Below are 15,841 nucleotides of genomic sequence, written 5' to 3'. Positions count from 1 at the left end.
TAAACTTACTCATTGGCTGTTTGGAATGGAACACCATGGCATACCATGGAGTTTATGCTGTATAATGCCTAGTGTTTTAAAAACAATTGTATGCGGCAGTGTGCGTTATGCTGTGATAAAATGTTCAAACATAGTATGCTACATTGTTACTCATTACAAACTCGTTACATTGCATATTTAATTCAGCGAGTGTTGTAGTATCTCAGAAATAAATTTTTTGAATCTGGTTTTGTGTAGGTTTGTGTCTTCTATGGTAAAGTCCTTAGCATACACCATAGACCACACTCAACCACCCACTGGACTTAGTTCCTTTTTTAATGAAAAGATAATACAGTTTGCACGCTGTGTGACCCACAAATATTCGTATGCTGATGGTAATTAATGGCGGTATGTCATCCCACAGGCCCCCCCCTGCCTCAGAGGCCCATGGAGAGGATGAAGAGGTTTAAGAGACGTTTGTCGCTCACCCTGCGTGGTAGTCAGACAATCGATGAGTCGCTCTCTGAGCTGGCGGAACAGATGACCATCGAGGAGAACAGCAGCAAGGACAGCGGTGAGTGTGTACTTGCTGTATCTGCCATATTATTTGCAGTGTGTGAAGTGTATTTGCAGGGTCACTGTTAGTGCAATGTAGTCCAGATTACACCCTGATTTTGATTAGTTTTTGGAATTAGTGCTCTGGAAACCTGGAAAAGTTACACTTTGGTGGAAAAATGGTATTACAGCTCGGGACTTTGGGGCTTTATAAACAGATTGTCAGATTTGATAACAAAACTATTTTTAGTAAAGCTAATTATACGAGATTGAAAGGGCAGCTATACTCCGATTGCAACCTAGAAGAAGTTAAAAGAGTGTGAAAACATTCTTGTACTGCTCCCATTATGTCACTTTTATTAACATTACATTTATTTACCAGTGGTGCAAAATTCGCTTAGTTTGTGCCAAGAAAATATGAGCGGGCAATGAGTGAAATCATTTAATCAGAACAGACAAGACTGCAAACATTCAGAAACCTTACATACTGCTGCATCAACATTTAGCTCTAATATAAAAAACAAAACAAAAACAGAAATATTCTGCATTCTTGCCGTCGGTGTGAAGACCACCTCATGTTTACCTTGGCCCGGCCTCCAGGATTTGGACCCCTTGGTTTCTTTCCAAAAAGTACAGACATAAATATGTTGCATTTAATTGAAAAAACTGAAACTTATCATAATGTGTTACTGCTTGACAGTATCATAACCTCTGTTTAGTTTTAGGGCTGAACTAAATAAATGTTGTTTTCTATATTGTCTATATTCTATATTTTTTTTTAACATATGATTTTCATTTACTTTTTATTTAGCCATTAAGTTTATTAAAAACATGCCACTCATATGTGTCATAACCAAAGTCTGCGCCATTTATCTGGTCAATAAAGCAGAGTTAAGCCGGGACCGATTTGGGGAAAAAAGCAATGTACTGTCATGTTTCCAGTCAGTGCGAAACCCTAAAGCAATGTAATTTCTGTTGCATGGAAAAGAAATGAAGCAAAACACTTTCTTTTCTCCCCTTCCTCCATTCCCTCAGAGCCCTGTTTCCTTTCTCTCCTGTACTTTCAGTAAGCTAGTAATTACATAACAGTAATGACACCCCTGCGCAGAGTTTGAGAGGAAGGGAGCATGTGACAGCTTATGAGACTCGGGCTAAATTAGCTCCGGTGCCTTCAGACCAACCTGATGAATGAACTAGAATCATACAGACCGATTCAGGCCCTACAATGAGGCTCTGTGTAAAATAGAAGCCATTGCGGGACGAGTTCCATCGCATTTCTGGTTAACTTCCCTCGCCAGCAGGCCCCAGCGCACCCGCAGGGCAAGTTGCGTGCTCGACTGAGGTAAAACAGTAACCACACTTATCTACAGCCTAAAGTGAACTGCCAAAGAAATGTTTTGGCTTAGAACAGATGGTCAAGTTCCACATCCCAGTCAGCACACCTATGGGGGGGGGGATTTAAGGGAAATGCTGTAGGGGACATGCTGAAAATCAGCATGAATGTTTGTTAGCTGGTTTCAGAAAATTGCTCTTGAACTTCCAAACGTCCTGCCAAATGAAGGCTGTTCCAAACAGTGCCTTTACTAATTTATTATTAAATATTATAAATGCTGTATTTTATAAGATATCCCGAATTGACCTAAAATGTAAGGCAGCTTCGCATGAATCCTTGATGGATAATCCAATTTTTCAATAATGCAATTGAAATTTCAGTTTTAAATTTAAATATTTTATTCCATACTGAATATATCGTCAGCAAATGGTTCCTTCTAATTAAAATAAACTATTTCACCCAATATTTGTGTGTAGATCTGGGTAAAACATAGATTATTAGAATATTTTGGTTAATTGTGATCTTCATTTGAACAATCCCGATATCGATTCCTAAAATCCCAAGATTGATCTTATACTTTAGCTGCAAAGTTTACTTCAGTTTTGGTTGTGTTCATTATTAGGCTACATCTTTTAAATAAATAGCAAATCAAATGCGTAGATTGGGCCCTTCAAAATGTATTATGTTTTTAAAGTAAAAGTTATTAGCCTAGCAACATACTAACGTTAGACTGTTAGAACCAACTGTGAGCTTTCGTCAAGTTTCTCTCAAATCTCACATAGGGAGCACTATTTGTATGGCGCACATGAGTGACCATTAACAGAGTTGCTAATGAAGTTTCGTTTGAATGCAGCTTTAAGCTAGCTTTGTATGTAGACAATTGTCAGCTCAGTAGTGTTTGGAACAGCTGACATGTATGCTTTATATCTGTCTAGGGGCTGAATGTGGCCTTGTCTACACATCCTGATGTGTGGCAAACTGTAACATTTACTGTATCTACTGTGGTCTCACAGTGACAGCACTAACAATATCCAGCCACAACTTCCTCACCCATGCCCAAAAACCAACATGACAGAAATCGCAGTTTAAGACAAACAGTCAAGGAATGCACTTTTTAAAGTTTTACTTATTCACCAATACACTTACACTGAAATGCACACATGGTTTTAACATGCCCACTCAGCAATGCATACAGACACACAGTCTTACTTAAACAATTAAACAGTGAGGCTGTTTTTAGGCTTGTGTGTTAAATGTGGGGAATGGCTTTAGTGTTGTTGACCCAGCCAGTTTTCAAGTCAGACTGATGAAAATTTTATAAAGACTTTGCCATTATGTAAGGGTCTTATGCCATTTGCTTCTCTTTCGTTTAATCTGTACTTTAGTGACAGTTCTAACTAAACCCTTTGCGATGCATCTTGGTCAGCCCATCTGGAATAATGGTAGAGACTGTTCAAAAGTAAATTGTACGCTGCAATTATAGTTAAAATTTCAGCCAATGTCTATATTGCTTTCTGTCATTTTCGATCAATATACTTTGCAAACTCTAAAAATAAATACTTATTTTGTTGTAAGGGGGATTGAAGAGAGACCTAAAAAAAAAAAAAGTCTAAAAAAAAAGAAAAAATTAATTTGAAGATTTGTGTTCATTGCTAATTGTGGTCCCACTTTACCAGCAGGAAAGATATTAGAACAATATGGAAATGAGGGTAGGTGAAAGGTTTTGCTTTCTCTCATTAACATTAATAACAGTTTGTAAGAAAATAACGCTATGCTTTTAAGTTTCAGGTGATTGTAAATTTGATCTGATTTTTTAATTACTAATCATATAAAAATGTGGAAAAACTGTTATGTATTTTGTAAATTAACTAGTTACACTATATAATAACTTTAATTGAAAGTCATTGACAAACAGTTTTTCAGATTAGTACTTCTTGTACATTAGAGTGTAAAAATACACTCATTGAGCACTTCATTATGAACACCTACTTATTCATGTGATTATCTAAATAGCCAGTGTGGCAGCAGTGCAGTGCATAAAATCAAGCAGATACAGGCCAGGAGCTTCAGTTAATATTCACATCAACCATCAGAATGGGGAAAAAATGTGATCTAAGTGATTTTGACCATGGTATGACTGTTGGTGCCAGACGGGCTGGTTTGAGTATTTCTGTAACTGCTGATCTCCTGGGATTTTCTCGCAAAATCTCCTGGGATTTTAATGGTGCCAAAAACAAAAAACATCCAGTGAGTGGCAGTTCTGCAGACAGAGACCCCTTGTTGATGAGAGAGGTCAACGGAGAATGGCCAGACTGGTTTGAGATGACAGAAAGACTACGGTAACTCAGATACCCACTCTGTACAATTGTATTGAACAGAATAGCATCTTCGAATGCACAACATGTCGAACCTTGAGGTGGATGGGCTACAACAGCAGAAGACCACATTGGGACCATTAGCTTAAGCATGTAAGCTTGTTTTCATTGTGTGCAGGTTGATAGTGTAGGCTCTTATTTATTGAATATTCTGATATTATTAACTGTTTGACCGCATCTCTTTTATTATGTTTATTTTCAATTTTAACTTGTTACATTCAAGGTAATACAAAACTCGGCTAGGTTTTGTGCTTAAAATCTGGAGGAAACACTCTCGGTCATTAAAAATGCAGCAGGTATTAGTGAAGACAATGATACTATAACTCTAAATTGTTCTTTCCCACTGGTTAACATTTAAAGAGCCCATATTATGCTAATTTACAGGTTCATGATTTTATTTTGGGGGTCTACTAGAATAGGTTTACATGCTTTAATGTTCAAAAACCACATTCTTTTTATCATACTGTACATTTCTGCTAAACGTGTTTTCATCCTCTGGCTCAAACGCTCAGATTTAGGTCCTGTCTCTTTAAAGCCCTCCTTTCCGAAAAGCCCAGTGTGCTCTGAATCGTCAGTTGGACTAGTCTGTTGTGATTGGTCAACCACGTAGAGCGTGTGTCAGAAATGAAATGCCCCTTACCATAACCGAGTTTCAGGCTTGCTGAGCAGCTGTAAACACTATTGTAACTATGGTAACAGTGGCGTCGGTTTTTGCCGTACCAGTTTGAGTCCGATAATGAAGGTTTGGAAGAACAAGCTGATCGACCCGAACCACCTTCGCAAGCACGACTTGAGCAGGACGTTTCACAGTGGTAAGTTTAAATTTTGTAGCTTTCTTACAAGTACACTGTTGATTATTGTGAACCTAACAAAGCTTCAAGTAAAGGATACGTAGTGCATCTAAGCTAGTCATCTTTTGCTGGAATGGGTGTAGCCGAACTTTTTTTGCCCGAGATATGAACGGAGAACAGAGGCTTACTCAACAAGTTAGCCGTGGACTACCATGGATAGCGGCCGTAACATTACAGCTTGTAATTATATAATTATGTAAGACTCTTGAGATCGACCATTTTGTTACACAGTTTTAGGTAAAAGCTGGCCCACAGCTGAATAGTAAACTCTTACCAAAAATAACATTTCATAGCAAGTTAGCCGAGCACTACCGTGGATTGCAGATGTAAAATTACCGTTTGTAAAAAAGAAATCCATCTCCACACTTGATCACTATTCATGATGGTAAGAATGACGAACAATCTGCATAATTCTACATAATTGTAGGTAAAAGTGGGCCCGCAGCTGATTAGCAAAACTATTTTAACACAATAACATTAGCTAGTAGGTTAGCAGAGGCCTACAGCTGTGCACTGGGTGTACACCGTAGCTACAACACAAAACTTCGCATTTGAACCCTCTCTAGCAGATAAATCCACAAATAATCAAGCATCAATGTTATGATCCTGAAGTGCCAGATTGTCCCAACAAAGTGGGAACTGCGCCATCTTTCAGGGGTAACCGACTTGAAAATCCAGCATTGTTTGTGGTTGTACTGCTAAATAATTAAAATAAATTCTAACCACTGATTCTTCAATTCGTCTGCCTTTGGAAGTCCAAACAAAGAGGTTTTGCTTTTGCAGTGAAGAAAACAGCGTCTTCTCGACATGGCGACAACACTAACCCAACTCATCTTGGCCTCTGCTGTAACTATGTTTGTTTGAGGGCGAGCCAAAGTAGCCCTTAGGTGGGCATTATGCAAATGTTAAGTTCATCTTTATATACTTGTCTTCTCACAACTCTTCATGAAATATTGTCCAACGTTTCTGTATAAACATGTTTTTTTGCAGTCACAATTTTTTTACATTTCTTTTATTTACATTTTTGGTACAGTGGAATGCTTTGTTTAGCCTACGTGTTTCCAGTCAGAATGGTGGCAGAGGCATGTTTGATGACGTAATCGAATACTACTGCACAGGGAAAAGAGATGCGATCAGTTATCTGATTTGATCTTCTTGATCAGATCACGATGATCGCATGTTAATGCCAAGTGCAAACAGGGCCCTAGTGAACGATGACTCTTGAATATATTTAGTAAATTTCCCCTGAACAGAAAGACTGTTCATTTAAAATGCATATTTCTGCTAAAAGTTAATTTTGTCAGTTTTTAGGAGTACACTCGCATACAGATGGCCTCAAAGCTAACAGATATGTACTCGAAGCCAAAAACTCCCATTTTGAATTCTGTAATGCAATGTTTGTTTATATTATTAATGTAATTTTAAAGTGTTACTAATTATCCTCTTTTAATTGGGATCCACATTTGTTCACCGCAAATAAACACATATTGAAAAAGTTGGTGGAAACGGTTGTGTTCCTAAAGGTCTGCTTCCTTGAATTTCAGACAGTGCTGGGTTTTTTTTTTTTTTTTCATTTCTGTGTAGTGTGTTTGTGCCAGAACAGCACTGTCATGAGCATATTGTGCCATCTGTCTTACTATACTTGTACCTTAGTCATGTGTGTGGTTTTGTGTATTTATTTGTGATCTGTAATTTCAAACACTCTTTGAAGACATTCTTTGCCTCAATAATGGAAACAAAATAAATGTATGGCTGTTTGCCTGTGCGTTAATTTTGTGAATCAGGTACGGGCTTCAGTGTTCTGCACAGAGACCCCGTCACTGGAGACTGTCGGCACGGCAACAGTGGAAGCAGCCTTGCTTTGGGCCTGAGAGCTTCTGCTGACATTACGTTTTTTTTCTCAGGAGCGCTGTTGCTTAGCAACAAGATGTAATGGAAAGGATAGGATTAAAGTTTATATTATATACTTATGCATTAAAAACGATCATGTTGTTTTCTCTAAAACACAAAGGTATTTTTTAGTCTATTATTTTCATAATTGCGCACCCACTGATGCTGTCAGTAGGACATTCTGACATTTGACAGCATATCAGCCCTACATGTGGATCGTTACCATGTCGTTGGCCGTGGAACATTCCAGAGTTTCCATGACGCTAAAATGTAAACAAGGCCCCTGTGCGCAGCTGGCCTTATGTGGAACTTTTACCACATGGGCTCGGATGGCTTAGACCTGTGCCACACTAACCCTGTGCTATTCAGTGAGTGATCTGTTGTATTGTCCTTAGTAAGCAGGTTGAAAGGCCTGTAGTAATGAGAGAAACAGCTGTGGAATGGGAAGAAATGAGAGAATGAACACAGTGAAAAAGAGAACACAGAACTCTTCGAATAAATGAGGATAATACACCATCAGTGTTTCACGTTCAAATGTTCAAGCATCAAATCTGTGTCTAACAAACAACATTGTTTAAGGGTGAATTGCACAAAAACACCTCTAGGTCACATTTCACCCCAAAATCCAAAGTTTTATTAGGACATGGTTTTCATCACAATGAAACATCTGACATTTCCGACAAGCTTTTTTATTTAGGGCTGGGAAATGTAACGCGTTAATTTCTGCAATTAATTTTTTTCTTTAACACGTAATTGTTTTTTAATGTGGTATCCGTTTTTTTTTTTTTTTTTTTTTTTTACTTCCTGAAACTTCACGTGATATGAGAAAGGTGTCCCTAGTTGTTCCTGGCAGGCTACCCAGCCTTACAGGCTCTGATTAGGGTTGGGGGTGGGTTTAGTGCATCTGCTGCCTGCCAGGAACAAACCCAGGCACTTTTGTACAATGAGCGAAGCTACACTAATGTTTTTCCCCACTTTCTGTGGCTAAAATTGCCATATATAAACTTTCAGGAGGTACACACTCGACTCAACTACACATCTTCTCACAGAAGCTGATTGTAAGGGGCAGTGCACGTTATTCATCACGCATGACGCACAGTATGTCTCGGGCATAATACGGGACTAAACACGGGAGCGGATTTACTGTACAGAGAATGGAGATTTCACCTGCAAGTGGTGAACCAGGCGTGCGAGAGATATGGGCAAGCTGGCGTATCACTTTGCATCGCCCAAAAACGCTCACTCACTTTCATCTGAACCTGTCAAAAGAGAAACCACGTGAGTGAGACCCAGTGTGTGTGTGATAGAGAATGAGAAGGACCTGGATGTTGTGTATATATACATATACTTGTATCAAAGATTGATACCCATAAAATGTCTAATAAATCTATCCGCAAAAAATAAATAACTAAATATAATTGAACATTTTAACATGTATATATTTAAATAATTTAAATACAGTAAATGATAACTAACCAATTTCTTGCAAGTTCATTGAGACGAATGATAAAGCATATTTGTTCATCTTGATTTATCACAGAAAACTGTGCAGTTAACTAGTTAAATTTTTTAATAAATTCACAGCCCTAATTTGTTTTGATTTTGGGGTAAAACATGACCCGGGTTAAATGAGATTCACCGAAAGAAATGCTTGCTTAGGTTGTGTAATGATGCAGAACCCCTCTATTTGTGTGTATGTGCAAGCATGCGCAAGCTCAAAGCTCAAGAAGAAGTTAGTTGACAGGACAGGTGGGGTATGGAGAGAGCTATTGTTCGACCAATAAATCGGCCGATATTCATAATTTTTTAATTATCTACATTGGCCGATAAATATTCCCATTTGGCCGATTTGTTTCTTGAGGGTGCTGAGAATCGCCTGCTTGCATGTGAAGCGACTAAGACATGTAAACGACCAGTCACGGTTCTTTTTTTTTGTTACATACCATCATGTTGCTACAATAATATACCAGTATGCATCAATCTCATTCAAACGGTCCGCATATCAGAGCCACGGCAGACGCGTTTGAGCTCATAATGTTAAAGTGCTCTCCTGTTTCATTCTCCCTCTCTCTCAACAACTCCCTGTAACTTTTAACTTTGTTGTCTAATGATAAAAAGGCAAATATCAATAAAACTAATATCATATACCGTCTGCAAATATGCACATATCTTGTTTAAACAGACGTAATAAACCAAACTCACACAACTTCAGCAGATCCAGCATCCTGTGGAACGCTCATAAATCTTCCTCTGAAGCACATATTCTAACAGTCTCTCCTCAACTGTTCCCTGTAACTTTTGTAATGATAAAAGACAAATATCAATAAAACTTCTATTATATACCATCTGCAGATATGCAGATGTAATTCACGAACCTCCAGCGTTTTCTTCCCGTAATATCTTCCTCTAAAGTGTGTATTCCATCAGCCAGTATCAAAAACTTCAGGATCAGGATCAAAAATTCCTCTGAATCATAAATCATGACGTTCAGTCCATGACAATCCAAGCAGGTGATCCAGGCCATTTAATCTGTCAGGAGATTGCAGCTCGTGCTGGATCCGCATGGGCGCGTGAGCGCAACTTCAAAGTAAAACCGCTTCACGTGTACTAAAAGTAAATGTCTTATTCACTATGCACTGTATGTGCAATTGGTTTGATTCGGTATTTTTTTGAGAAAATGCAGTTGCTAACTTGGACATGCCATCCATGGTTGCTTGACTACTGTGTGTACTGTTATTTCCTTCTTTCTAATATATTAACAGTTTCTTCATGTGCAAATAAATTACTAAAATCTGATGACTAAACAGAAATAAGAAGAAACTGCTAGCTACCATTTAAAGTACAATTATTTTTAGATTCTTTTTTACAAAGTTAAAGTTTAGTGTGAAATTGAGTAAATATAGTGCTAAATATATGTTTATGTTATTTACTATATTAAATTGTGTGATATATCGGCATTGTTTTGGCCTGTCGGCCACCCTGCTCTCTGGATATCAGCATCGGCCATTAAAAAAAAACCATATCGGTCGATCACTAGAGAGAACAAACACATAGTGTGATGGTCATGTGACCTCTTCAAACCTTGATTAATTTAATATATGCTGTGTGTTTTAATGGACAAACACTTGGGTATTAAATTGTGCCTTGTGCTGATTAGCTCAAACAACTCTTAACATTTACTCCATTTTTTCCTATGGGTTGAAACATTACCATAGCCACGCCTATGCAAGGATTGTCTTGCCTTATGATTAACAGTTATAAGCACAGAATGTGATGCCTGCTCAGCATCACTTAATTTGCCAGGGAGTGAAATATATGGGTGTATCACAACACACATCACCAGTTTCTAGAAAGTTATCTGATATTCCCTGTTGCACTTTATTACTGTAGGTTTCCTTTGCCCTCAGCCTGGGCTCGTGTCATAAAGTAATCATTTACACGAAGTATTGATTGCCTGTTGTTTGTGAAAAGATAAATCTATTAATGCAGTTACACAGATTTATATGCATTGACAGAGGTCTTGTTGTTATTTCAGAGCCCATCGTGAGGAATGGACGGCCACCCTCTTCCCACAGCATGCACTCGTTCTTGCACCAGTACACAGGCTCCTTTAAGAAGCCACCTCTGCGTCGGCCACACAGTGTCATCGGGGGCAGCCTAGGGTCCTTCATGGCAATGCCCCGAAATGGCAGTCGTCTCGGTGAGTGACCAATCTCTACATGTTTAGAGGTTCTGTTTAAAATCACCATTAAAGGCCTTTTCACACCAAGTCAGAATTGTCTGTGAAAAAAAAAAAAAAAAAAGATTTCCAGGGTGATATATACAGCTACTGAGGGAGTCACTTCTGATTGCCATAATCCACCCACTCTTTTTTTCCTCTTGTGGAAAGTCATGGAAACATAATATAGAGTTTTTCTTTCCCTGTTGAAGCAAATGGGAATGCAAAAAGAATATTTTCTTTGGTCACCCATTCACCGCTATAGTAGTTTACCCCACTATAGTTTACTTCCACGTTCCAAACCCGTAAATGTGCAAAAGGTCCATTGCGAAACTTAATACATGGTAAATGTAGAATAGTATTTTGGAAAAATATAAAATGTACACTCACATGAGACTTTAAATAAATAAGCCAAATATTACTCACATTTTCTCAATAATCGCTTGTAGTTGGACACTTTCACATTTTCAGAATAAAGTAATCATGGCTGATTACGAGTAGCGTATTTTTATAATGACACCGGTACCTGAGAACTTCTGTGTTTTGCATGATGCTGCATATACACCGCTTGGTGTTAGCGCAACAATTACACAAATATAACTAAGTGCTTCCCCACGCGCTGCTTCATACACAGTATGAAATGGGCTACTGCAATATTCCATCGTTTACATTTTTTTTAATTATTTCTGCAGAAAATGTGTTGGCACGCAATCAGATGAGGTTGATCTCATGCAACCCAAATAGTCTTTTCCTGCCCCTAGCAAATTTTATTTTCAACTAAACAGAAGCTAAAATTTTTTAGTGATAAATTGTCAATATGTAAATTTTTGTAAAAAAAAAAAAAAATATGGTGTTATGTCTATGCTCCATCTGATGACAATCCTAACGAAAAATGCCTAAGCAGCCTGCTGACCAATCAATCAATCAATCAATCAATAAAGCACAATAAAAACAACAATTTGACCAGTGAAAATATGTATTTTAACTTGAAATTTAGCTTTTGTGTTTACTGAAATGTTTTGAATTTCTTTCTGGGCGTTGAAGCTTTAGGGGGTCAGATCCTTTCCAACCCTACCGACACAAAATTTGCAATGTGTAGTGAAAGTATTAATAATTTACATATATGCTTCTAACTGTTGGGTTCCTTAAGGTGGCAAATTTTTGGGGAACATGATATTGATGGAAAATGGTATACATGACTCTTATGAATGAGTCAGATCGTACACACCTGTGACCAATCCCAATCCTAAATTTTCCAAGACCACACCCACTTTCAGTTCACCCATTAGTTGTTTCTGTCTGACTGTCAGCAAGCCTACCTTCTAGAGACATTCAAACTACACAAAACACATTAAATTAACAACTGTCACGTAAAAAAAAAAATGAAGTCTACAGAATCTTGGTATGTGATGAATCTGGGCCACTCGACCTTATCTCCATGTTGTCATGGGAGCAGCCATGTCTAACTCTGGTGTGCGTGTAAGTGAGTGTGGGTGTTCTCTCTCTCACACACACACACACTGGCAGGATGTGAGTCAGAAGAAGGCTAGTGGGAGGTAACCGAGCAAGAAGTGTGTCACAGATTCATTCTGTTGCTTTCTGTGTGTTTGTGTGAGTGTTTGTGTGTGTGTGTGTGTGTGTGTTCGTTCATGCTTGGTGGTTTCCATGCGTGAAGATCTTATTTACCAGCAATACAGACACGAGTCCAGACGCGTCAGTTTCCCATACCCACATTCTTATCCATTAACGCCAGTGTCACAGAGCAAGTGTGTGTTTATTTGGCATGGAATCTGCTATTTGTAAGCTGCGATGTACACTATTCCAAAACCTAGTGAGCTGCCTCCGAAGGCAGCACTTTAAGACATCATAGGTGTGCTCTTGACATGAATGATGTTCCAAAAGGTAGTTATCTTAATTATGCTGCCTTCTAAGATATCTCATTTTGGCTAAATTCTAAGGTACCATCGGATGCGTCCTTCCCCGGGTAGGTGATCCCAGAATGCACCGTGATGAGCTTGTCGGAAAAATAAAAGGTGACGAATGAAGCAAGAGAAATTTTAGATTATAAATTTAATCCACTCAAAACTAAGTAGTATGGTTAACAATAGTTCAGTGTGACAAAAAACTGACTATTTTACCCAAAATGTGTGTGCTATACATATTTATGTATTAAATTGAAATCAGTTACTAGTCGAGTCTCCTGTGTAGTGCGTGTTAGTAGCGCTATTTGAATGACACAAGGAGTTGCTACCTATGGAGATTGTTCCAAATCGGGCTGTTATGAGGCTCCATTTCAGTTAGGATGCTGCCATAGAAGACAGGCAGGTTTTGAAACCATTTAGACATACTTGACTGAATTTATGCTTCTCATGATCTACATTTTTTTTAATCTAAATACTTAGGCTTAAATTAGTTTTTGTAGATATATAATTATAGACATATAATTTGTGTCCAAGAATGAATTTCTTGACAAAACTAATATTAAAAGAAAAAAGAAAAAAATGGATGAGTTGGAGCAGATAGTGAAGGAATGTGTCCAAACTTTTGACTGTTACTGTAAATCTGTTCGATGAATGTCTTGCATTCCCTTGCTTGAACAGGATACATTCCGGATTACAGTGATGTCAGGCAGCTCTGCAAGTTTACAGTCTGGAGTTTATTAAAGTCTGACCCACTTTTGTTCCTGCAAGATTTTTCCGTGCCACACTTTTTTTATTTTATTTATTTTTTTTTTTGAAAAGTAGAACACTGCGCATTTTAGAAGTTCAGCACAACATATGTAAAAGACTGGAAGGCGGAGGAGAGTAGAAGACAGTGAAGGGGTTAGGCAGACAAGATGACAGATGTCAAAATTAGAAGACAGAGACTGAGGTTGTCTCGGGCGTGATGGGGAATGAAAGAGCACAGTGCTTGTTATGTTGAAAGAGTGAGAGAAAGTAGAGACAGATAAAAGAATGGAAAAACAGGGTGATCTGACAGAGCGACTCATTACCTTGCAGTATTTAAAAAAAAAAAAAAAAAAAATAAGTAGGGCACAACACCTATGACCGCACACACTTTCACACTTCCGCACATTTTCAACCCTTCTCACTGTTTCAAAGACTTTATCATTGTGACAGGGTGCAGAAATGAGGCGGCAGAGATTACTATTTCAATAGCTGTTTCAAGGAACTGAATCTCCCTTCTCATCTCGCATAAACTCCTGCACTCTATGGGTGAATCTTACAAAGAAATGTGCAAGCTCTGTTACTCCAAAATCAAAAGGCAAAAATTGCTAATGATATTTGCTTAAAGAAAATGAAGGCTGTTTTAGGAACAAAACAATTTTTTGCAATGTCTCCTGAACACTCCACTCTCTTTAATCGGACAAACAGGTAGTCCCACCCCAAACTCGCACCATTTGTAGAGCCACTGTTACTCTGTCGGGCTGCTCAAACAAACAAAGCAATGTTGAAAGAGCGCTACATCGCTACATAAACAAATCAAACTACACCTACTGTATAGTTGTCTCTGTTTAAATTTGGAATCATAGAAAGTGCTTTAATATAGAAATAAATCTTTATTAATCGTGAAAATAATATTACACTGCAAACAAATGTATTATTGTTTTAAATTTTATATATATATATATATATATATATATATACACACACTATATTGCCAAATGTATTCGCTCACCCATCCAAATAATTGAATTCAGGTGTTCCAATCACTTCCATGGCCACAGGTGTATAAAATGAAGCACCTAGGCATGCAGACTGCTTCTACAAACATTTGTGAAAGAATGGGCCGCTCTCAGGAGCTCAGTGAATTCCAGCGTGGTACTGTGATAGGATGCCACCTGTGCAACAAGTCCAGTCGTGAAATTTCCTCGCTACTAAATATTCCACAGTCAACTGTCAGTGGTATTATAACAAAGTGGAAGCGATTGGGAAAGACAGCAACTCAGCCACGAAGTGGTAGGCCACGTAAAATGACAGAGCGGGGTCAGCGGATGCTGAGGCGCATAGTGCGCAGAGGTCGCCAACTTTCTGCAGAGTCAATCGCTACAGACCTCCAAAGTTCATGTGGCCTTCAGATTAGCTCAAGAACAGTGCGTAGAGAGCTTCATGGAATGGGTTTCCATGGCCGAGCAGCTGCATCCAAGCCATACATCACCAAGTGCAATGCAAAGCGTCGGATGCAGTGGTGTAAAGCACGCCGCCACTGGACTCTAGAGCAGTGGAGACGCGTTCTCTGGAGTGACGCTTCTCCATCTGGCAATCTGATGGACGAGTCTGGGTTTGGCGGTTGCCAGGAGAACGGTACTTGTCTGACTGCATTGTGCCAACTGTGAAGTTTGGTGGAGGGGGATTATGGTGTGGGGTTGTTTTTCAGGAGCTGGGCTTGGCCCCTTAGTTCCAGTGAAAGGAACTCTGAATGCTTCAGCATACCAAGAGATTTTGGACAATTCCATGCTCCCAACTTTGTGGGAACAGTTTGGGGATGGCCCCTTCCTGTTCCAACATGACTGCGCACCAGTGCACAAAGCAAGGTCCATAAAGACATGGATGAGCGAGTTTGGTGTGGAAGAACTTGACTGGCCTTCACAGAGTCCTGACCTTAACCCGATAGAGCACCTTTGGGATGAATTAGAGCGAAGACTGCGAGCCAGGCCTTCTCGTCCAACATCAGTGTCTGACCTCACAAATGCGCTTCTGGAAGAATGGTCAAAAATTCCCATAAACACACTCCTAAACCTTGTGGAAAGCCTTCCCAGAAGAGTTGAAGCTGTTATAGTGCAAAGGGTGGGCCGACGTCATATTAAACCCTATGGATTAAGAATGGGATGTCACTTAAGTTCATATGCGTCTAAAGGCAGATGAGCGAATACTTTTGGCAATATAGCGTATATATATATATATATATATATATATATATATATATATATATATATATATATTATTATTATTATTATTATTATTATTATTATTATTATTATTATTTTTTTTTTTTTTTTTTCAAGAAATAATGTAATGCTTTGGTCCATTTAAAAAAAAATGTTTTTTGCTTTGTTTGCATTTTAATATGAAAAAAAAAAGAAATGAAATTAATGCCTCAATGCAAAAAAATGGTATTATTTCTGTTTTTAATAATACCA

The 15,841-nt window shown here is 38.4% G+C and overlaps 1 protein-coding gene across 1 annotated transcript in view; it reads left to right on the top strand.

The window, feature by feature from the left end:
* The first annotated feature begins 420 nt into the window (after positions 1 to 420).
* LOC127436658 (cyclin-dependent kinase 17-like) overlaps positions 421 to 15,841 on the top strand; it is a 31,974-nt gene continuing 16,553 nt past the window's right edge. The window contains exons 1-2 of the mRNA XM_051690938.1: positions 421 to 553; positions 10,519 to 10,683. Of these exons, the coding sequence (XP_051546898.1) occupies positions 427 to 553; positions 10,519 to 10,683 (292 nt within the window). The 5' untranslated portion in view covers positions 421 to 426. The remainder of the gene's footprint in view (positions 554 to 10,518; positions 10,684 to 15,841) is intronic.

The sequence above is a fragment of the Myxocyprinus asiaticus genome, chromosome 47 (genome assembly GCF_019703515.2).
Source record: "Myxocyprinus asiaticus isolate MX2 ecotype Aquarium Trade chromosome 47, UBuf_Myxa_2, whole genome shotgun sequence".
In the NCBI taxonomy this organism is placed as follows: domain Eukaryota; kingdom Metazoa; phylum Chordata; class Actinopteri; order Cypriniformes; family Catostomidae; genus Myxocyprinus; species Myxocyprinus asiaticus.
The sequence above is the reverse complement of the archived record's forward strand: the minus strand, read 5'-3'. Positions and strand labels throughout refer to the sequence as shown.